Source organism: Schistocerca nitens, chromosome 1, assembly GCF_023898315.1.
Source record: "Schistocerca nitens isolate TAMUIC-IGC-003100 chromosome 1, iqSchNite1.1, whole genome shotgun sequence".
NCBI classification, from domain to species: domain Eukaryota; kingdom Metazoa; phylum Arthropoda; class Insecta; order Orthoptera; family Acrididae; genus Schistocerca; species Schistocerca nitens.
The window spans coordinates 842972765-842996291 of record NC_064614.1 but is presented as its reverse complement, the minus strand read 5'-3'; the positions used below and the strand labels follow the sequence as shown (position 1 = coordinate 842996291).

Here is a 23527-nt window from a genome sequence, read left to right as displayed (position 1 = left end):
GTGAGGTTATGAGAACTGTAATGTATTTATTTATGCAGTAATGAGTATTATTTGCCATTAGTGTGAAACATTTTTTCCTTATACTTAGAAGTAAAAGTGAGTGTATTAAAGTAGGGTATTTTGTCTAATTTTTTTTTTTCATGTACTGTGGCAGAGGAGAACCACCTCCAAGGGAACTGATAGTAGTGCATTTCCTTACTAGCTGTCACTTGGACCTGTTGAAGGTGTGGATGACTTGGTGAGAAAACAGGTTAAAGCTCATTAAAATAGTGAAAGTGCTTGTGCAAAATACTAAACATTGAAAAAGTGATATTTTCTATCTGAAAATGAACTACAAGGTCCAGTGTAATTTAACTTTCTGCAACCCATAATCGTTTTATTCTCTGAAGCATGAAAGGACTTGTATAAAGTGACATGTATCTTAAAATGTAATCTTTATTTATCGAAAAAGGACATCACTTATGATAAAGATGCCTATTTTTATTAAAAATATAATTTGTGGATATTTTGTGCCATTCTACAATACACTATATGTAAATATTTTGTATGGGGAATTTCATATGGCCAGTTCATGTAAGTAGGAATTTGAAATACATATGAACTGTAATTTTTGATACGGAGATTTCTTATGTAATATTCTTTTGTGTGTAGAATGTTAAACCCACTTTCTGGGCTCGCTTGTGGTCACTGACAAGCCCAGTTAGCTATTTGCAATATCTATCTGGTCAATCCAATGAGGGGTAATGTGACGAAGCAAGCTGGGATCTCATTACATCCTCTCTTGTTTTGCCATCTGGCTCCTTAAATTCATTTTATTTTCATTTCTGCCTAATTACCATTAATGTGAGTATAATTCGACTTTTCATAAAAGAGAAAGGTTGGCCCTCAGTCTTAAGGAATATAGCTCCAGGCCCAGTTCTTTGTTTAGTTTTGTGTATGTAATTAATTTCCTAATTTATTTTAGCTATTCCTAGTTAATTAGTCTGCGAGAACTGTGAACTGTGTGGTTAGTTTTTACTGATCATGATGTTCAACAGCAAACTACTGCAGCAGTATGCTGATGTTTGCCTGCATCCTATTAATGAGGCTTATCTACATTTACTAATAGTGAATTGGCCATACAATTGTGTAATATTTGAGGTTGTGAACAGTGGGAGTAAAGAACTGTGAAACACAACTGTGCAACTGTCAGCTACATCTTTTACAGTAGTCAATCCCCCATTTTTCAGCCAGTATAACAATGCAGTAAGACGGCACTGAGGACTATCAATGAATAAATAAAGCAGGCAAACGTCAGACAGTGACCTACTATCGATATGAACCCATCCAGATGATAGCAGCATCACCTGATGACAAATGACTGACAGGCAGACACACGCACGTTGCACGTAGTATCAGTGAGCATGTGTAGAATGGCGAAAGAGCACAATCTATTTAAGTTTGACTGAGAGCTGATTGTGATGGCTTGAAGGCTCAGCACGAGCATTTCTGAAACTGCACGGCTTGTCGGATGTTCGAGGAATGCTGTGATGAGTGTCTTCAACATGTGGCGAAATAAAGGTCCACAGGTGGAGTTAGTTTGCCATACCTCATTACAGATGTCGGATGACGTAGGCCGGGCAGCCTGTGAAACAGGACAGGCGGCGAACTACGGTAGAACTAACACCATATTTTAATGCTGTGCAGAGTACACGTGTGTCTGAACATACAAGGCACCAAACACTCCAACGATTGGCCTCCACAGTCGATGACCGGCAACTATGACTGAAATAGGGACATGACCATCGGCACTGGACATTGGTGCACTGGCAGAGCATTGCGTGGTCTGATGAATCCTGATACCTTCTTGATCATGTTGATAGGAGGGCACAAATCATTCATCTTCCAGGGTAACAGCTCCTTAACACCCATACTGTGGAATGGAGGCAAGCTGGAAGAATCTCGATTATACACTGGCGGACATTCATATGGGCATCCATGTGTCCAGTGGAGCTTGTGCAAGGCACTATGATGGCCAAGGAGTATCAAACACTGGTTGCAGACCAAGTACACCCCTGCAAGGTGATCATGTTTCCCAACAGCAGGGACATTTTTCAGCAAGATAATGTGCCATGTCAAAAAGCCAGGAATGTGGTGAATTGGAGCTCACCACTGTGTTCCTCGAACGATTCCATGTGCTGGTCCCCCAACCCACCAGATCTGAACCCAATTGTACACATCTGGGATGCAATTGAACATAGCATCAGAGCTCATCATACCCTTCCCCGGATTTTACAAGAATTCAGTGACGTCTGTATGCTTTTGTGGTGCCAACTCCCTTCAGTGACCTACCAAGGCATCAGTGCTTCCATGCCATGATGTGCCGCCGTTGTTATCCATGTCAAATGTGGGCATACTGGCTAGCAGGTAGGTTGTCATAATGTTCTGGCTGATCAGTGTAAGATGAGAATCTACAAAAGCAAAATAAGCATAATGGAATTAGAACAGGTAATACTGAAGGAATTAGATTAGAAAATGAAACACTTGAAGTGGTAAACAAGTTTTGCTTTTTGGGCAGCAAATTAAATGAAGGCCAAAGTAGAGAACATAAAATATAGACTGACAATGGCAAGGAGAGTGTTTGAAGAGAAATTTGTTAACACTGAATATACACTATGTGATCAAAAGTATCCGAACAGCCCCAAAAACATACTTTTTCATAGTAGGTGCATTGTGTTTTCACCTACTGCCAGGTACTCCATATAAGCGACATCAGTAGTCATCAGACATCGTGAGAGAGCAGAATGGGGTGCTTCGCGGAACTCACGGACTTTGAATGTGGTCAGGTGATAGGGAGTCACTTGTGTCATAGGTCTGTACACGAGATTTCTACACTCCTGAACATCCCTCAGTCCCCTGTTTACGATGTGATAGTGAAGTGGAAACGTGATGGGACCCCGTCTTGTTGACTGACAGAGAATGCCGACAGTTGAAGAGTATCGTAATGTGTAATAGGCACACATCTATCCAGACCATCACACAGGAATTCCAAACTGCATCAGGATCCACTGCAAGTACTATCGCAGTTAGGTGGGAGGTGAGAAAATCATGGATTTCATGATCGAGCGGCTGCTCGTAAGTCACACATCATGCCAGTAAATGCCAAACGACACCTCAATTGGTGTAAGGAGTGTAAACATTGGACGATTGAACAGTGGAGTGACGAATCACAGTACACAATGTGGCGATCCGATGGCAGGGTGTTGGTATGGTGAATGCCTGGTGAACATCTGCCAGAGTGTGTAGTGCGAACAGTAAAATTCGGAGGCAGTGGTGTGGTCGTGTTTTTTATGGAGGGGGCTTGCACTGCTTGTTGTTTTGCATGGCACTATCACAGCACAGGCTTATGATGTTTTAAGCACCTTCTTGCTTCCCACTGTTGAAGAGCAATTCGGGGATGACGACTGCATCTTTCAACACAATCAAGTACATGTTCATAATGCATGGCCTGGGGCAGAGTGGTTACACGACAATAACATCCCTGTAGTGGACTGGCCTGCACAGAGTGCTGACCTGAATACTATAGAACACCTTTGGGGTGTTTTGGAATGCCAACTTCGTGCCAGGCCTCACCAACCAACATCAATACATCTTCTCAGTGCAGCACTCCGTGAAGAATGATCTGCCACTCTCCAAGAAACCTTCCAGCACCTGACTGAAAGTATACCTGCAAGAGTGGAAGCTATCACCAAGGCTAACGGTGGGCCAAGGCCATACTGAATTCCAGAATTGCCGATGGAGGGCACAACAAATTTGTAAGTCATTTTCAGCCAGGTATCTGGATACTTTTGATCACAAACACTTAGATTTAAGTGTTAGGAAGACTTTTCAGAAAGTATTTGTAATGAGGGTAGCCTTGTATGGAAATGAAACATTGATGATAAACAGTTTAAACAAGAAGGGAATGGAAGCTTTTGAAATGTGATGCAACAGAAGAGCGCTGAAGATGAAATGGGTAGATCACATAACTAGAGCGCATTTAAAATTAGCTGTAACTTATGAAAGTTAAGTACAGAGTGAGTGGAAGGGAAGCACAGTTGCCAATGTGTGCTGAAAGTGTCAGCAGGTGACAATAATGCTAAGTCTACTCGTCACAAAACCTGTCAAACTCTCTTGACTGCAGGGACAGCAAGCTGCGTGAGCCAGCTGATCTGCAGTTCTTCTTGAACTATTTTGAAGAAACTATTGGGTAATACACAATGATTCACGCACATCTTATAGCTTAATTCATCAGCTCCATGATGAACTACCTATAATTTTAATAATGGCCATAGTTATGGTGATGGTTTGATATTAGGTAAATTAATGCAAGAAATTTGTATAAGTTTGCAGTGAAAAATCGGGGTTGCTATGACTTCGGTTTCGGTGCATGTTCGGTGATATTTTGCTGCATATGATATTGAGATAACATATTGCATTATTCTTTGAACTTGGAAGGATATTGCTACCTGTCTCCAATGTCGGGAATATGAAAAGTACATAAAGAGCTCCATTTTGCAACAAAATAAGTAAAGAAGTTACACGTTTATTTTTATACTGACAATGGGCTTTTCATAACTGTTGACCTGTTTTGCTCTAAGTTGCTAGTTTAATAATACACCGTCTCAGGGTTCTGTCACAATTTCAACTGCAATAGAACGTTAGTGAGACTAATATTTGTACACTCGGCTTCTGAAAAAGAAGTGCATGTTAACATGGCAACAAGAGATTATATATTACTCAAAACTCGTCACGGTACTTAATAAATCCATGGTCTTCAACTACATTCTTCGTATGGTTGACAACTTGAGACCACTCCTGTGGTGTAATATTTGCAACAGTTTCTTTTGTCAGCATTTCAACCTCACTGAGCGTACATTTATTGTTGCCACATTACTTTTCACCTATGCCCATTTGGATTTAAATGAGCGCGATAAAGAGAAATCGTGATTAAATTGTCCTTTAGTGTTAGCCAGTTCGTCAACATGGTAGCATGGAGTTATTGGCTTGAACAGCACTACAAGTTCCATTAACTCCGCCTTCACATGCTAGGCCAGTGGCGCACTGTTCATTACTATTATTAATAATAATAATAATAATAAAGATTTTATTGTCTTTAGGCCATTACAGCAATTGACAACGTCAAATGAAGTTACAATTTATAATACAGTGTGATAAGGTATTGACTACTGAAATATTTTAGCTTATATTACAATAAATGTACAGTGGGTCATCTGTTGGATTACTGCATTTTACAGTTGAAGAATTCATTGATATCATAGAACGGGTGGGCAATAAACCATTCATGCAGTCTTTCTTTGAATGTATGTTCAGGAAGATCCTGTATGGCATGTGGCAGCTTATTAAATAGTTTGTGCCCTGTGACTTCATAGCTATTTATTGATTTTTATAGTCTGTGGTAAGGCGTGTATATGTGTTTGATGCTTCTTGTGTTGTAACAATTTACATTTTTTCTACATTTCACATCTTGTAGCTTCTTCTTCGTAAAGATTAAGACACTGTATATATAGAGGTTTATTACAGTCATAATTTTTTGTTTAGTAAATAAGGGTTTGCAGTGAGCCTTATGTGAAGAATTTGTAATTATCCTAATGGCTTTCTTCTGCAATAATAGGATGTCATGTATATGACTATAGTTACCCCACAAGATAATGCCATAGGATATTATACTCTGGAAAAATGCAAAATAAGATGATCTGATGTATGTTTCAGGTACACAATTTCTGAGTTGTCTTAATAAATAAATTACTCTAGATAGCTTACTAGTAATATAGTTTACATGTTGGCCCCAGGATAACTTTTCGTCTAAATAAACTCCCAGGAATTTAACAGAACTAGGGTCATCAGATAGTGGCTTGTCTCTTAGAGTGAAGATTATCTGTTGAGTTTTACTTTCATTTATCAGGAAACCATTTGCTCTGGACCAATATGCTGCATGAGTGAGGGTATTTTCAGCACAGGTTTTAAGATCATTAAGATTGTTACTGCTATGGAGAAAAGTCGTATCATCTGCATACAATACAGTGGTGGATCTAATAAACGAGGGGAGGTCATTGATCATTATCAGAAACAGGAAGGGCCCCAGTACAGATCCCTGAGGCACACCTACTTTAACATTTTCTATGTTTGACATTTCCTTACGAACACAAACTACCTGTTTACGGTTGTTGAGATAAGCTTTTAATAGTCTGAGACTGTTTTCTTTGATGCCGTAGAATTCTAGTTTCTCTAGTAGTGGCATGTGTTCAACACAGTCGAAGGCCTTGCTTAGGTCACAGAATGAGACCTGAGCAAAGCCTTTGTTCTCAAAAACTTTGAGGATGTAACTGACTACCGTGTTGATTGCATCAATGGTCGACAGATTCTTCCTAAACCCGTATTGTGTAGGATTAATTATTCCTAGATTCTCAAAGTGAGATGATAATTGTTGGTACATGATGCGTTCTATTACCTTGGAGAATGCGGGTACTATTGAAATAGGCCTGTAGCTAGATGGAGAGTCTTTATCTCCCTTTTTGTATACTGGGACGATCCTAGACAGTTTTAACTCATCAAGAAAGTATCCCTCAAGTAAGCACTTGTTTATGCAATGGGTTAAGGGGTAGAGAATGCGGTCACACACTTTTTTTAGCAGGTTGCATGATATGCCTTATATATCTAAGCTATCAGATGATTTCAGTTGTTTTATGACCCCTTGTACATATCTAGGCGATACTTCAGAGAAGGTTACAATGCTTGTATTTAGTGACTGTGTACCCCAATTTTGGGAGAGTAACTCTGATGGACTAATGTCTGGTTTGATAATTGCGTCTCCTATTTCTTTCACTGAATTAATAAAAAACTCATTGAGTGTTTGTGGTGGGATATTAATTTTGTCTTTTTTAGTATCTCTGGCAGCACTGTTAATTACTTTCCAAGCGGTTTTGCATTTATTGGTGGAATTATGTATGCTGTTGGCATTGTAGGTTTTTTTGGCTTGCAGGATGGCTTTTTTGTATTCATTCCTGCATTCCACATAGGCTGATTTGGCACAGTCAGACTTCATACTATTGTATATGTTGTACAGTAACAAAACTTGTTTCTTTAGATCTGTCAGCTGTTTAGTGTACCATATATTTTGTCTGTTTTGAGATCTGGATTTGTGGCTGCTGTCCATTATTTTGATTTTCTTTATGGGAATACTATGGTTAAATAGGGTCAAGAATGCATTAAAAAATGTATCAAATATTATTTTGGCTGGCAGGTCATTACTTGATGTGTAATGTCCATCGACACTACAATGGCCAAACCAGTGTCTTGAATTCGGAGGAATATTTTGCAGCAGAACATTGTCTTCACAGCCGCTAACATGTACTTGGATGACCACTTATTGTGAATTTCATGTTCACACATGCTGAACTTTTCCACAGAACACTCCACTGTCAGAAAATACCACTTTACAACAAGATTTGTCAAACATCTAATGCGTCACACAACATGGCACTGTTCATCCACAGCGTGGCAACAGGGGTGCTTCACCAACCAAACCGTTGGCACAGGGATGCCTCAAGTTTCCCCAAGTGAAATTCCCTGATGTTTCCCTGATTTCCAGACAAGTTTCAGCATTTTTCTCTGACAAATTTTGAGATTTCAAGGACAAGTAAAGAACTAAGTTGAGAGAAAAATGTAAGGTCTCTCATATTTCTCCCATTTGTGAGCAAAAATCTGAAGCACTAACATCAATATCTTTTGTAATGAACTGTTTTTAGATGGAGAAAGCAAGACAAATGGTATGCATGTTTCATTAAGACCACTGTTGTTATTTTATTTCAATAAAAAGATACGCATCTGGTGAAAAAAATTGCATTTCCTTGGAGTTGCAAGGCAAATTTAAAATACCTTCACTGATTTCAGAAATAACCTCAGAAAAAAGTAGGTCTCTTGAAAGAAGTGTATAAGACAGGGAAGATGTGTGTAAACCAACACTATAGATGACTGCCGATAAAATGTTGGTTCTACTATGTTCGTTATTGTCAATTATTACTCACTGTGTTACGTCTATTATTTACAGGTATTGTGTGATTTTTCTTTTGAGAAATACGTGAGTACATAGTGTACAAACCATCAGCGACTGCCACAATTTTCTTCTTCTTATCATCCATATTTTCTAATATATAAAGTACATTCGAAGTGTCAAAATGTACTACAAAACATAAAATGGCTATAAAATGCCACACTGTACAATGTACTTGTGGTGAGATAGTCACAATTCCTGAAATCCATCGCCTGTGGCCTTTGGCCTGCCGAGGAGCTCCTATGTCCTGGGTCCACGGATAAACCACGAAAATCCGCCACATTATGCCCACACACAAACAAACACGGCCAGCGGACAGATCGGTGAGACTAGATCTGATGGGCAGGGTCTGCACATTAGTGGGAAAAGATGGGCTTCAGATCGGCAGGCCCGATCCATTAGATAAACCTGCAGAAATGGCCTGTGGTTTTGGCCCGTCATGGAAATCCACTCATGTGGCCAGCTATTCACGTGTCACACACTCTCAAAAATAAATATTCAGCCTTAGCCTTTGTTGGAAAATGAGAGCATATACACATTCACACAATCACTCAGACACAACTCATGCTCACATGACTGCTGTCTATGACCGCTGCATCAACAATCCCTGACAATCAGATCCAAACAAACCACCCCTCACGCCTCCCTGCCTCTTGTTGGCAGCTGTTAGACTAGCAGCAAGAAGTGGTGGCAGCTCCGACTGAAAGCTGAGGGGAGCGGTGGGAAAGGGAGAAGCAGTAAGAATGAGGGAGTAGGGAAGCGACGCACGTACTCAGCTACACTCAGCCAGTGACAATGCATGATATCTCAGCAAACAAACCATTTCATTTACTGGGACAAAAACAAGATTTTACGAGGGGTCTTTTTCCCCAAATTTCCCTATTTCCCTGACACAACTGAAATTCTCATATTTCTCTGATTTCCAGAACTTGTGGCAGCATGGCAAGGAAAGCCGTCTCACCACTGGGGTTACCTCAGCAGTCATGTCACATTCCCATCAGTGAGACAGACATCAAAAGTTGCTGCTAATTCTAGGTGAGGTACTGAATAGAAAAGAAATTTGTGTCACAACCTAACTAGAATAAAAGACTGGTTGATAAGACACATTCTGAGACATCAATGGATCACCAGTTTAGTACTGGTGAGAAGTGTGAAGGATAACAACTGTTGAGGGAGACCAAGAGATAAACAGATTAAGCAGATTCAGAAGGATGTAGGCTGCAGTAACTATTCAGAGATGAAAAGGCTCTTACAGGACAGAGTAGCATGTAGAGTTGCATCAAACCAATCCTCACAGTGAAGATAACAACAACAACAACAACAACAACAACTGTAACTGTATCACTTGCCTAAGCCAACACTTTAACTATATTTGCCTGGAGAATCCAAGCTGATATTAGTTTGAGTTTTCTCACAACTTTCTCTATGGCTACACTAAAGAGTAGAGGGACAGAGCATCTCCCTGTTTCAGTCAAGTTATTACAATGATCATTTGACTGTGCAGCAGTATTCTTCTAGAGAAGTTAAAATACTAAGGTATCGGAGACCTTTCTGGTACCTAGAGTTCATCCTGTCTAACTCAGTACAGTATAATCACACTTTTATGTTCCCGTAATTAATGTTTTGCCACCGCTTACAGCACTTTTTATCGGTCCCGTAAAATTTACTATGCCCACAATTTTAATTCGCATCCGATATTGAGTCAACATATGTATAATTTTCCTGCGATTTACATTTTATGAAAAAATGTTCATGGGACAAAAAACTGCCATAAATGGCGCTTGCATGACACTGGCCACCAAGTAGTGCTTACAAGCATTACGTGATCAAGTTTCTTGACACCAGAGCACTCTACACAGTGAATATGAACCGGTAAACATGTAAAAGCTGGAACAATTCGTGCCATATCTCCTGCCACTGTGAAGCTCTAGTCGATGTGGTGGTCAGTATGATTAACTAGGTTTGTTCAAATAAAGATATCAAGACCAATCACAACCATTTTCAAATTTTCTCTATGGCACATGCACAGTTTCATGATTGTTGCGATCATCATCACACCTCTGTCAAACCATATTTAGCACGTTTCGTCATTTGGCCACTTGTAGAGCTAGTTGAGACTTTCACTCACTTCGTGTTGCTCAACTGTTTTTTGTTTAAACACAGTGCCAATTATGTACTTTTCCATGCTGAGTAAAACGTGTTTTGAGAATTTATTCCTGTTGCCAGCTGCAGCATTTACATACTTTTTTTTTTTGTTACAGTAACAATGGGAGTGACAGTTTGCTCGTGTGCATTTTCTACATAATTGAGGAGGCACAGTACCTGATAACCTCATAAAGGCTACAGTGCATGACACGCAAAACACCACATACACAAACAGCTCAAAAAATACTTATGTAAATATTTAATATTTGCACTTGAGTACAAGACAAAAAAAAATTCTCAAAATGCAACAAGCTAAGCATGAAAAAATACGTAACTGGTGCAGTGTTTCATTATTTAAATAATAAATTAGAGTTGCAGGCTTTCCAAAGAGATTATGACACATGAAATTGATCAAATGTTTCTACTTCCCAGAAAGTTATCAGTTCCCATCCCGGGAATTTATTGGATAATAAATCTTTATTAGATAATAAACAAGTCCCTGACAAATATTTTGATGCCTATTATGTACATACACATAAACTAAAAATGTGAGAGGGTATCCTATACACAACTTTTACAGCTTAAATCATTATTTCCCACTTTTATACAATTTTTTTTTTTGAAGTCCCTTGAAAATTGTAAACGCAGGGTTTTACTAAAGAGGCAAAATGTGTTAACAAGCTCAGTGATTGCACACAATGATACAGCATCTTCTGGGGGGGGGGGGGAATAATCACAGCAGGTATACCACAGAGATCGATACTGGGTCCACTCTTGCTTTTTTAGATATAAATAATCTTTCATCACATATCCCAGAAGCAATAGTCTCTCTTTGCCAATAATGCAAGTGTTATAATGAAGCCTAAATGCAATAACTTAAAACATCTGAAAATGTAAATAATATTTTCTTGTGTATTAATAATTGGTTCTCAGCAACTGATTGTCACTGAATATAGATAAAACACAATGCATGCAACTCAGTATGGCCCAAGGCTGACTACACCATTAGAAATAATGTCTGCGTGTATCTCAATAAACGAAATAGAATATTATAAATTCCTGTATGTTCATATTGGTACAAACATGAACTGGAAATAACAGGTTACCAATCTTCTCAAATGTCTAAGCCTTACAACTTTTGCCTTACATATAAAGTCAGATGAAAATCTTAAAAAGTGGACCTACTTTTGCTACTGTCATTCAATAATGTCTTGTCATATTCTGGAGAAACTCATTACTGATGAAGAAAGTTTTTGTTGCACAGAAGTGTGTCATAAGAATAGTATGTGTTGTGCATTCTTCAGCCTCTTGGAGAGAGCTCTTTTAACAGTTGGGCATACTGATAATAGTCTCACAAAACATTTCCTTCCTCATGAAGTTTAGGCCGCGCGGGATTAGCCGAGTGGTCTAAGGCACTGCAGTCATGGACTGTGCTGCTGGTCCTGGAGGAGGTTCGAGTCCCCCCTCAGGCATGGGTGTGTGTGTTTGTCCTAAGGATAATGTAGGTTAAGTAGTGTGTAAGCTTAGGGACTGATGACCTTAGCAGTTAAGTCCCATAAGATTTCACACACACCTTATGAAGTTTGTAGTCAACACTCAATTACAGTTTGAAAACAATATTAATGTTCATAAATATAGTAGAAGAAGCAGATATGATTCACACTATCCAGCACTCAAATGCGATGCAGAAAGGAATGACACATTCTGCCATAAAAATCTTTAACCATTAACCAACTTACCCAAAAAATTTATTGGATAATATAAAATTAAATTCAAACACAAACCAATATATCTGCTTAACAACTTGTTTAACTCCACAGAAAGTGTAGTATGGTGTGTGTGTGTGTGTGTGTGTGTGTGTGTGTGTGTGTGAGAGAGAGAGAGAGAGAGAGAGAGAGAGAGAGAGAGAGAATGAACATATTAAAGTACAAACTACAGTATGCAAGTAAGAAACTTAAGAAATAATGTAAATGTCCCAGATCTTGCCTTATTTTCTGCTGAGATGTACTATAATTGCACAACTGACTCATTCCACATCATAGCAAGAGGTCACCATTATGCTCTATTGATCACGCGAACAAAGCTAACCAACCATATTCTTTTAAATTAATTTTGTACAATAAATATGCGTGGCATTGTATACTGACCAGAAAAGTATATCTATACAGCTCAGCTATCTAGACATGGTGTCATGTCACCATTTAATTATGCACTTTACAAACATTCAATAAATTAATCTACTCATCTTTTTCTACAGCAAGTACTTGATAGTTTTAAATGGAACTAATTTCACCCTCTTCAAAACCATTTTGTTATATAATTACCGTTAACATTTGCTACAACAGAAAACTGCAACATGAAAATAAACTTTAACTGATTAAATATCACTGCCCAAGAAATTGTTCTTATTAGAATGTTCTTTCCTGGGGAATTATAAAAATGACACTAGCTGATGGGTGAATCAGATAATCAAGGACACTAGATGGAGTAGAAAAATGACGCAAGTAAAAAAAAAAAAATTCTTGTAACATAGTGTAGTCTACAAACGACAATTATCTTCCATCTTTACTTTTCATGATTAAAGGAATTCATGAACAGTGATACAAGATGAACTATGATGATATTCTGAAGACTCTCAGCTCTTGTTGCAAGAAACAGGGTCACTTCTTTAATGAAGATTCACTGAAGTATGCTTAACAACTTCAAAAATTGTGAATGTGAATGCAGGATAGTGAAATCCACATAAGATACTTTTACAGTAAGAACTAGGATTATGATAGGTGACAAATTGTTCCTGATTTACAGCAGAATGATTCATATGATAATTGCAAGAAGTTTACAGTAAATAAGTGTGTTATAACCATACGTAATTAAAAGAGTCACTGAAAGCTTTTATCACGACTGACTTCCAGTACACTGTTGTACTTCTAACAAAGCATCAACTCATAGTCAGTTCAATAGTTCAGTCTTTTGCTGAAAGTATTAACAACAATGGAATAGCTGAAAACTAGAAATGCTTGAAGGACCTCCACAGTTGTACTTCATGTGTTATTCCGTTACTGTGGAGCTGAAACTGAAACTAGAGTACTTCTGTTCAATATTTTTCCCTTTTTTCTTATTTTTACAGTTTAAAAGGAGATCTGACAAGGAGATCTTACAGACTGGACCTCCTTCATTATCTTTATTCTTCCAGGAAGTTGAACATCAGTGCTCACAACACTAATTTAACAAATAGCATGATGCAATTCCCAATAAGCTCAAAAAAATTGCCTTTAAAGATCAGACTATTTTAGAGTACTGTAAAGTACAAAACATTTTGAGCACATTCAAAGAGTCACTAGTACCGGTGTGTGCAGGTCTTGGAACCACTAATACAAAACACTACCTGTTCATTTCTGGAGATTAAACAATATTATTCATGAATGTATTTTTTATTTAACATACAGGCATTTCATATGTCTATAAAAACCATATACAATTTGAATTTAGCAACACATACACACACACACGCACGCACGCACGCACGCAGACAGACACACACAAAAAGCAAAAAAACCTCATGCATACATGACCGCCAACTCCGGCATCTCAGGCCAGAACGCATCATCACATGGGACGCAAGCAGCAATCAGGAGGGAGTTGGGGAAGGGGAAGGGGTGGTAGTATACAGATGGGAAGAGAGATGAACTACCTTTCTCAACGTCCTTCACACTCCAAATTCACAACCTCATTCCTTATATGCCTTATTAACATTATCCTAACCCTATCTTTGTTCCCTGTCACACAAAAAAAATCCCTCCCATATAGCCTAGCCACCTGGGGATGGAGCATCTTCAGTGACAAAACTACCTTGTGTAGTATGCTGAGGGTCTCACCCAGGCCTTCACAGCCTACAGACTTAGTCTGCAAACAGATCTCCTGTGCCAGTTCCCCTCACACCCACAATCCTACCACCATCCCAAAGAACCAACCACATAGGAGTGTCCCCTTCATCACCCAGTACCACCCCGGACTTAATTAACTGAACTACATCCTTCATCAGGGCTTTAATTACCTATCATCGTGCCCTGAAATGACGGACGTCCTACCTGAGATACTTCCCACCCCTCCTAAAGTGGTGTTTTGTCAGCCACTCAACCTCCACAACATCCTAGTCCACCCCTATGCCACTCCCAATCCCAACCTCTTGCCACAAGGATCATATCCCTGTGGTGCAAATCCTGCCCAATCCCCCCACCCAGCACTTCCTATTCCAGCCCTGTCACAGGTTTATCCTATCCTGTCAGTGGACGTGTCACCTCTGAACGCAGCCACGTCATTTACCAGCTCTTCTGCAATCATTGCACAGCTTTTTATATTGGTATGACTACTAACCAGCTGTCCACCAGGATGAACAGCCACCGCCAACCTGTCACCAAGAGCAAAGTAGATCCGGTGGCATAAATCTGAACATAACACACTTGATTTCAATGGTTGCTTCACCACCTGAGCCATCTGGATCCTTCCCTCCATCACCAGCTTTTCTGAACTGCACAGATAGGAGTTATCCTTAACGCACATTCTCTGCTCCTGTGACTATCCAGCTGCTACCATAACTATCCCGGCCTCAACCTATGGTAAAATACTGTCCCCACATCCTTCAACCAATAGTTTCCACCTTCTCCTGTCGTCTCCTTCCCAGTCTCATGTCCCACCCTGTTTATTTGCAGCCCTCTGCCAACACATCCACTCGTCTTTCCCCGTTCCTATCCTTTTTTCCCCACCTCCCTATCCCACAACCTCCTGATGCAGCACCCGTTGGCAGTCTAGTCCCTACACACTCCACCAGACAATGTTTGTCTCTCTCCCTACCCACACTCTACTGTCTCTCTCCCTACCCATATTCTACTATCCCTTCCCCTTCCCCTCCAGATTGCTGCTTGCATCCCACATGATGTTGCACTCCAGCCCAAGATGCTGGAGTTGGCAGTCGTGTATGCTGAGGTGTGCTTGGATAGGTGCGCATGCAAGTTTTACTGATGAAGGCTGTGGCCGAAAGCTATATGTGAGTGTCTTTTGATAGTGCCTGTCTGCAACTTGCAACTTCTTTGTAGTACATAGAAATCTATCTTTTGCTACACTGTTGATATTCCTATCTGGAGTTTCCTGCGTTTGATTTAAAATTTGAATTTTTTTCTGTCAGTATTTTAAAGTAAAAAGATATGATTCATATTAAAAATTATTAATCAATATCTGTTGATTAACATTTCGATTTGGTAATAAAAAATTTAAGTAACAGTACAGCAAAGTTGCTACTACCAAAAATCAAACCTGCAACTTTGCAATTTCGAGACCTACACTGCTACACCCTCAGCTACCAGTGACACTCTTCATCCTTTGACTGCTACAGATGTGCTCTCTGCATTCTGTGTTGATTGCAGCTTTGATGGTGGTGTATCCGCTTGCCTAATGTTGCTACCCATGCTGTAAGATGGCATTTCAGCTGCTATGAAATATGTATCATCTAATTTTAAGAAAACTATTCAGTGAAAAAACTTGATGGTTGCACATCTTACCATCTGATATCTTTGTTTGACAGACGAATACATATCTTTTTATTATTCGTCACAGTTACTGTGCTGCACCAAATAGAGTAAATCACTGCACGAAATTTTAATGAGTTTGCAGAGATAAAAACACATTGTGTAAACGTTGGGTATGTTTGATTTTAAGCGATACGTCACTGTGTATAAAATGCAGGTAAGATATCGACATTTTATTTAAAACTGAGAGCAGAATGATACCTGATTTTGTTCTTGAATTATTGGTTTTTATATCGGGTGGATGGGTGCACATGGGGCGCAGTTCCGTCCCTGCGTATCTGGAGTCATGTGGTCATTACAACCATCATATTTCACAAATGGTTCAAGAGATCAAAACAAAGTTCTTTGCAAATTATAGCATGCAAAGAGGCATGTACCTTATATGATAAATACTCGAAACTTTTTTATTCACCAACATATGGAAGTAACTCAAGCCACAGCAATGACAGGGTTGAGGAACGAGACACACTATCACTTAAAAGGAAAACCCACAGGCTGCATTTAAACATATCCTCGGTACCTGGGGAGTGGCAGAGCATGAGGAGTTAACACTTCCACAGTGGTCAAAGGGTTGATAAATGAACATGTTTCACACTTAGCAGAACTGACCTTCAAATACAATACATATTAAGAATACTGGAGTGAGCCAGTCTGCATGGTCTCATTGTGAGTGCAAATCAGTATCTTTTGTGGGAACAAATGGAATTTGTTGACACTTTGCTTTCAGTAGACACAATTACCTTTGAGTTAATGAATTCAAATACAAAACATTGAGAATAAAAGTCAGTCCATGCACTGTACCACTTAACAACCCCCATTCCCCCCAAAAAAGGTATTATTATTATTAGGAGAAAGATTGAAAAATATGCCTAATGACACATTCTTCACAGTGTTCTAAGTGAACCATATTCAAAAAATTTTATGTCAGTAAAATTTACAGGAATGCATCCTAACTGGATTTCATCCTGCCATGCAAAACACATCAAATCAAGCAAGTGATTGTAAGTGATATTCTTGAGCTGACTATTTTAATTGCCTTGGTGATTTAAATAATACCCATTCTGTTAGATCATTTGTCCCATTACAGAGCACTTCCAGCTAAGCAGTGTTCTAGAGTGTACTTCGTTACAATCACCCATTTACATTTAAATAGACTAATTATTATGTCTCTTAATAAGCTATCCTTCAGAAACTCTTCCTTTTCACTTCTTGTTGAGCCTCACGCACAAGTGAGCCATATATTTTCTTTTTAAGTGATCTTTTTCCTGCTTCATACAAGGAGAGAAAGCAATCTTTTGCAATTACAACACCAAGTAATCAATCATTTATGGTAATAAAAACTACTCCACTCACCGTCAGAGTTTTCAACATTAATGGGGCTCTTTTTGTGTTTGCTATTATTTACTGTTTTATCACCTTGATCTTTCTCCTTTGTTATCAACTGAGCAGTATCTGATGGCATGCAACAGCCCTGAAAAAAACAAATATAACGTAACAAATAAATGCTGTACTTTTTTAAGAATGTAAAGCTATCACTGAAATGGTATTTATACATTTTTATTGTTCCTGTAACCAACAATCATCATTTAACATGAAATCAATGACAAGCAATGAAACCAGTCTTTCTAGAAGGTAATAGTACAAACTCAACATCTCTAATTTTGGAAGCGAGTATTAGATGATGATCTGCCATGAATGGATCTAGTGTGTCAGCCATCTGGTGACAGAATAGATGGAACTTAGAGAATTAGCAGACAAATTATTCGCATGTGGATACAGACATCAATACCAAATACTTCTGAATCAGCACACACGCACTAGACAGGGATAATGCACATACGTACAGATGGGGGTATTCAGAGCATTGTTCCTGCTTGTTATTGTTTATGGTGTACTGTTACAGTTGACATCTGTGGCCAGCAGCTAATTTCAGGTTTTATTCTGGAGAGAGCTGCACATTTTTCAGTGAGTAAATTTTCGTAAAAGCAGTCAGGCCTCAGCAGTCACAGACTATGGTCTGTGTGTGTGGTGTGTGTGTGTGTGTGTGTGTGGTGTGTGTGTGTGTGTGCGCGCGTTTTTGTCGTGCCTACCTGCGACTCAGCATTTCCGCTATCTGGTGAGTAGCAACTGTTCTTTTCATAATACTGTAATTAAACAAAAGCAATATTTTTTGCCAGCACATTCCCCGAAAAACAAAAGCTGACCAAAACGAAAGAGAGTGTAAAGAGGGCAAAAGAGAGGCATACAATGACTCTGAAAATACAATTTTGTCAACTGATCTGAATACCTATAAAAACCCTAAGAGGTTTTGGTCTTACGTAAAATCAGTAAGCAGATCGAAATCCCCTATTCATTCACTCAGTGACCACATTGGCACTGAAATGGAAGCTAACTCAGAGAAGGCCAAAATACTGAATCTTCAGAAATTGTTTTGCCATAGAAGATCATAACACAGCCCTTTCTTTCAATCACCGAATGGCCACCGAAATGGCAGATACTGAGATAACTGTTTTCGGAATAGAAAATCAACTACAATTGCTTAATAGTGGAAAAGTGTCAGGATCTTATCAGATATTAATGAGATTCTACAAAGACTATGGGAAAGAAATTGCTTCCCTTCTAACAGCAGTTTATCATAGATTGCTGGAGCAATAAAAGGTAGCTACTGAATGGATAAAAGTGTAGGTCATGTGTATTTGCATAAATAGTTGCAGGACAGATGCACATAATTATATGCCCATATATGTCAATTTGCAGTAGAATTACAGAACATGTTTTATGCTCAAGAATTATGACTTTTTGGAGAGTGAAAATCTCCTCTAGAAAAATCCACGAGGCTTCCACACACAAAGATCTTGCGAAAATTGGTTCGCTCTGTTCTTCCGCAAGACCCATAGCACTGTAGACAATGGCGCTCAGGTTGATGCCATGTTCCTTGACTTCAGGAAGTCATCCGACACCGTCCCGCACTATCATTTAGTGGGGGGGGGGGGGGGGACACAAGCTTATAGAAAGTGCTGGAAACTTTTGAAGACTGTTTGCAGATGATGCAGTTGTTTGTAACAAAGTAGCCACATCAGAAAACAGTATTGATTTAAGAACGACCTGCAGAGGAATGATGAATGGGGCAGGCTCTGGCAGTTGACCCTCAAATGTATATAAATATAATATATAATAGAGGGAAACATTCCACGTGGGAAAAATATATCTAAAAACACATATCTAAAAACACAGATGATGTGACTTATCGAACGAAAGTGCTGGCAGGTCGATAGACGCACAAACATACACATGAAATTCAAGCTTTCGCAACAAACTGTTGCCTCATCAGGAAAGAGGGAAGGAGAGGGAAAGACGAAAGGATGTGGGTTTTAAGGGAGAGGGTAAGGAGTCATTCCAATCCCGGGAGCGGAAAGACTTACCTTAGGGGGAAAAAAGGACAGGTATACACTCGCACATACACACATATCCATCCGCACATACACAGACACAAGCTTTGCCTTTACAAATGTCTGCTTGTGTCTGTGTATGTGTGTGTGTGTGTGTGTGTGTGTGTGTGTGTGCGCGCGCGCGAGTGTATACCTGTCCTTTTTTCCCCCCTAAGGTAAGTCTTTCCGCTCCCGGGATTGGAATGACTCCTTACCCTCTCCCTTAAAACCCACATCCTTTCGCCTTTCCCTCTCCTTCCCTCTTTCCTGACGAGGCAACAGTTTGTTGCGAAAGCTTGAATTTCGTGTGTATGTTTGTGTGTCTATCGACCTGCCAGCACTTTTGTTCGGTAAGTCACATCATCTGTGTTTTTAGATAAATATAATATATTGTGCATACAAAGAAAAAGAAACATATTAGTGAACAACTACACTATTGATGATAAACTGCTGGAAACTACATCTATCATAAAATATCTAGAACTAACTATCCAAAGCGAACTTAAGTGAAATGACCACAAAAAGCAACTAGTGGGAAGAATGTAACTCATCCATGAAGGAAGTGGAATATAAGGCACTTGTTCTACCAATTCTTGAGTATGGTTCTTCTATTTGGATTCCTTTGGAGGCAGGGAGGGAGGGAGGGAGGGAGATAGAGCAATGCATTTTGTCATGGAATTGTTCAGTCTGTGCAACAGCGTTACAGAGGTGCTCAACAAACAGCTTGAACATGTACAAAAGTGAATAAATTTTGAAGGGAAATGTTTTGAGAAAAAATTAACTCATTTGCAGTAAAAAAGGTTTTTCTTTCATTGTTTCTGAGGAGGGGGAGATTATTTAATGGAGGCCTTCATTCAAAACACATTCCATACATATTACTAAATCTACAACTTTGCTTCCTCTGCTTTTCCTCAAAGTTAGAGGCTTTATTGCAAAAAACTTACAAAAACTTTACAGTTCAAAGTACTGGGCAATACTTTCTCCCATATTTCAGGCAGCATATGAGTCCTGTGGTGGATGAACTGGGCATCTTTTGAGGAGATCCAAGAATTGATCCAATTACTGGAAGTGTTCGTCAGCCAGACTGTGTGCCATTATCAAAAAAAGATGGTAGTCAGAGGGAGTAATGTCTGAAAAATATGGCAGGGGGGTAGGACTTTCCATCTCAACATTTCCAAATATGTTTTGACAGGTTTTGGATCATGGAGTCTAGCACTATCATGATGCAAAATCATCTTTTCATGTCTATTGCTGTATTGTGGCTGTTTGTATTTAAGCATTCAAAATTTGAAAATACCCGCTGTGTGGCAGTAATCACATTGTAAATCTTTTCACATGAACCACTTGAGTACAAATAACAAATCCACCAATGCACTGTCCTTTCATACCTCGTGTACATGATATTTTTGCTTATATCTTTACTATTGTTTCCCTGTTTGTTGTGTGTGTGTGTGTGTGTGTGTGTGTGTGTGTGTGTGTGTGTGTGTGTGTGTGTCAGAGTCAGAAACAGAGAGAGAGAGAGAGAGAGAGAGAGAGAGAGAGAGAGAGAGAGAGAGAGTGTTTTCAGACTATTTATTATATATCACAAGAAATGTCACCCAGAGAGAAAAAAGGATAAAAACACAATTCTCTAATACAGACCTGCTCATCTTCAGAGTTACTATTCTCCATGCTGATGCTATTTTCACTGCTGCTAACGTCACCAGTTCGGTTGGTTCTTGCGCCATTAACACCAGGTTTCAGTACACTTTTATTTCCCATTGATAAAAAAGGAGCCTCAGTCGTTACTTGGCTGTAGGTTCCAGCACTTGTCCATATAAATTTTATAAGTGCTGAAGCAAGATACAGGCTCTGAAAATAATTTTGGAAACACATGAGATATAATTAAGTAGCAAAATAAATCACAAAATGTAACATCTGACTGTTGTTCAATCAATGAGTTACTTTTAGAAACAAGTTAATTTTTCAGGACCCAACGTTTCACTGTTAGTTAAAAATCATACGCAAAGTCTAAAGTTGTAAACAAATTTCTAAAATACATAACGAAGCAACCAAAAACATCCATATAATGAAATTCTACAATTGCATCCCAACTTATTATTTTCGTGTACCTTGTCGGCACACTTACAATAAAAAAATTACTTAATTTATTGATATATTAAAATAAAAAGTTTGGCTAATATTAGTATTCTGAATACTGGTTATCCACTACATTTCATAACAGAATTTGGAATGTTAAGTGATGCACTTATACGAGAACATCAATCTTATCATTTTGTTATTTTGCTCCCATCCTTTGAAAATGTCAATGATGTTAGGTTTCTTGTTGTGCACCAACCAATAGTCTTTTCTGCATTTTGCACACAAGTACTAAACACCAGTCTGTTATATACGGCCCAACACAAAGCTTCAATGCACAAGTATCTTCTCCCTACTTTCCAGATCTCTTTCAATGACCCAAATGTCTATTTTTCTTTTCCTTTCCCAATACTACTACAGCGGCATGTAAGAAAAAAGGTGACCATATGCACGGGGTGGGGGAATAAGAAAACTTTGGATGCCTCTAGTCTGGAATCTGTGTCGTCCAGTCATTGTCTACCCAGATAACTGGAAAGACTGGGATGACCACCACATTGGGCGACTGTTTCTGCTCCTGATTCTCCCTTGAAAACTTAGTATGCTTGGACAACTATTACTGTCATCTCTTAACATAATGTGTGTCCTGTTTGCTTTATGCCATCTATAATGAACACTACAGTGGCTACGTATCCTCACGCAAAGCTAAACTAACATGAAAATCAACTCTCAACATTGATACTTTGTGCCAGACTCTGACTCATACATGGGACCTTTTCCAAGGCAAAGGTCCCAGATTATAAACCCAATCCAGCTTGCACACAGTTTTAATCTGCCAGAACGTCTCAAATTACTGCACCCTCCACTGCAGAATGAAAATTCATGTTAAAAATTTTGTGCACACCCCAAAGCACATGCTATATAGATGCAGCAGAATGACACACAGTATTTACCGCAGTTTAATAAACGTATTGCAGTATATTGAATGACAGCATTGTTAGACAGAGATTGTACAATTATTGATAACAACACTTAATTATCATCACACTACAGGTCAACTACTGTTGTAGAGTAATTGGGATGGTGATAATGTCATTGGGCAGGGGATGTCAAGAAAATGGTTTTCTCTTGAGGATGATCATTTTGACATTAGTGCCCTCCACGTCTAGGAAGATCTTTGAGGTTTGATTAAGATCGTTTAAACACATTAATCCCCAATGATCCACATTGTACTCGAGAACTGGCAAACATGATGAACTGTGATTTATTCCACCATCATGTGACATTTGCATGTAATGGGGAAGTTCAAAAATCAGGTGTATGAATACCACGTGCTCTAAGCCAAAAATCACAAAAATCAGCCAGTGGCCATATGTGCATCTCTGCTTGTTCATCATCAACTGCCTGGTGAACAACACCGACATTCCTATGCTGTACCGTTACTGGTGATGATAAATATCGTATTTACTCGAATCTAAGCCGCACTTTTTTTCCGGTTTTTGTAATCCAAAAAACCGCCTGCGGCTTAGAATCGAGTGCAAAGTAAGCGGAAGTTCTGAAATATGTTGGTAGGTGCCGCCACAACTAACTTCTGCCGTCAAATATATGTAGCGCTACACAGGCATGCTTTACAGGCACAAAGATAAATACTGGCGCCAAAACCTCTGCGTCAGTAAATAAATTTAACAAAAAAGTGGAAGACGAGCTTTTTTCTCTGCCCCGAATTTCGACCACTGCATTTTCATACATTATCCAACGAAGTAAATACAAATTCCGTATTGTTCATCTTCGAATGTAGCAGCTTTTCAATGTACTACGAAAATCCGACTGGCAAGACCGTTTGCGATGTTTGTCAGTATGGCCAATTCTACATTCTGATTTTTTTTCTACCTGTGAGAAGAGATGGTTGCTAATGGGAACTTTTGTGAATTCTGAATCACATGCAGTATTCTCTTCACCATAAGAATAATACGAATATAAACATTTTGCCATGTATTCTTTCGTGTTTGCTGCTATCTCATTTAAATCCTGTCTGACTAATAAACTACGAAACTAGAGTGAGACAACACAAACGCGGAAGTATACACATATGTCATGTTCATATTCGTATTATTCTTATGCCTAATAGTGATATAGTCAGAAATGAAGCACGGCAATTGACTAGATTTTTAAATCTAAGATGACTCTAATTTCTGTGCAGAAAA

The 23527-nt window shown here is 39.0% G+C and overlaps 1 protein-coding gene across 1 annotated transcript in view; it reads right to left on the bottom strand.

Annotated features, from left to right (window-relative positions):
• Positions 1–23527, bottom strand: part of LOC126263189 (ubiquitin carboxyl-terminal hydrolase 34) — a 524696-nt gene that overhangs the window by 462682 nt on the left and 38487 nt on the right. The window contains exons 8-9 of the mRNA XM_049960250.1: positions 20889–21098; positions 17173–17290 (exon numbers count right to left, since the gene is read on the bottom strand). Coding sequence (XP_049816207.1) covers positions 17173–17290; positions 20889–21098 — 328 coding nt within the window. The remainder of the gene's footprint in view (positions 1–17172; positions 17291–20888; positions 21099–23527) is intronic.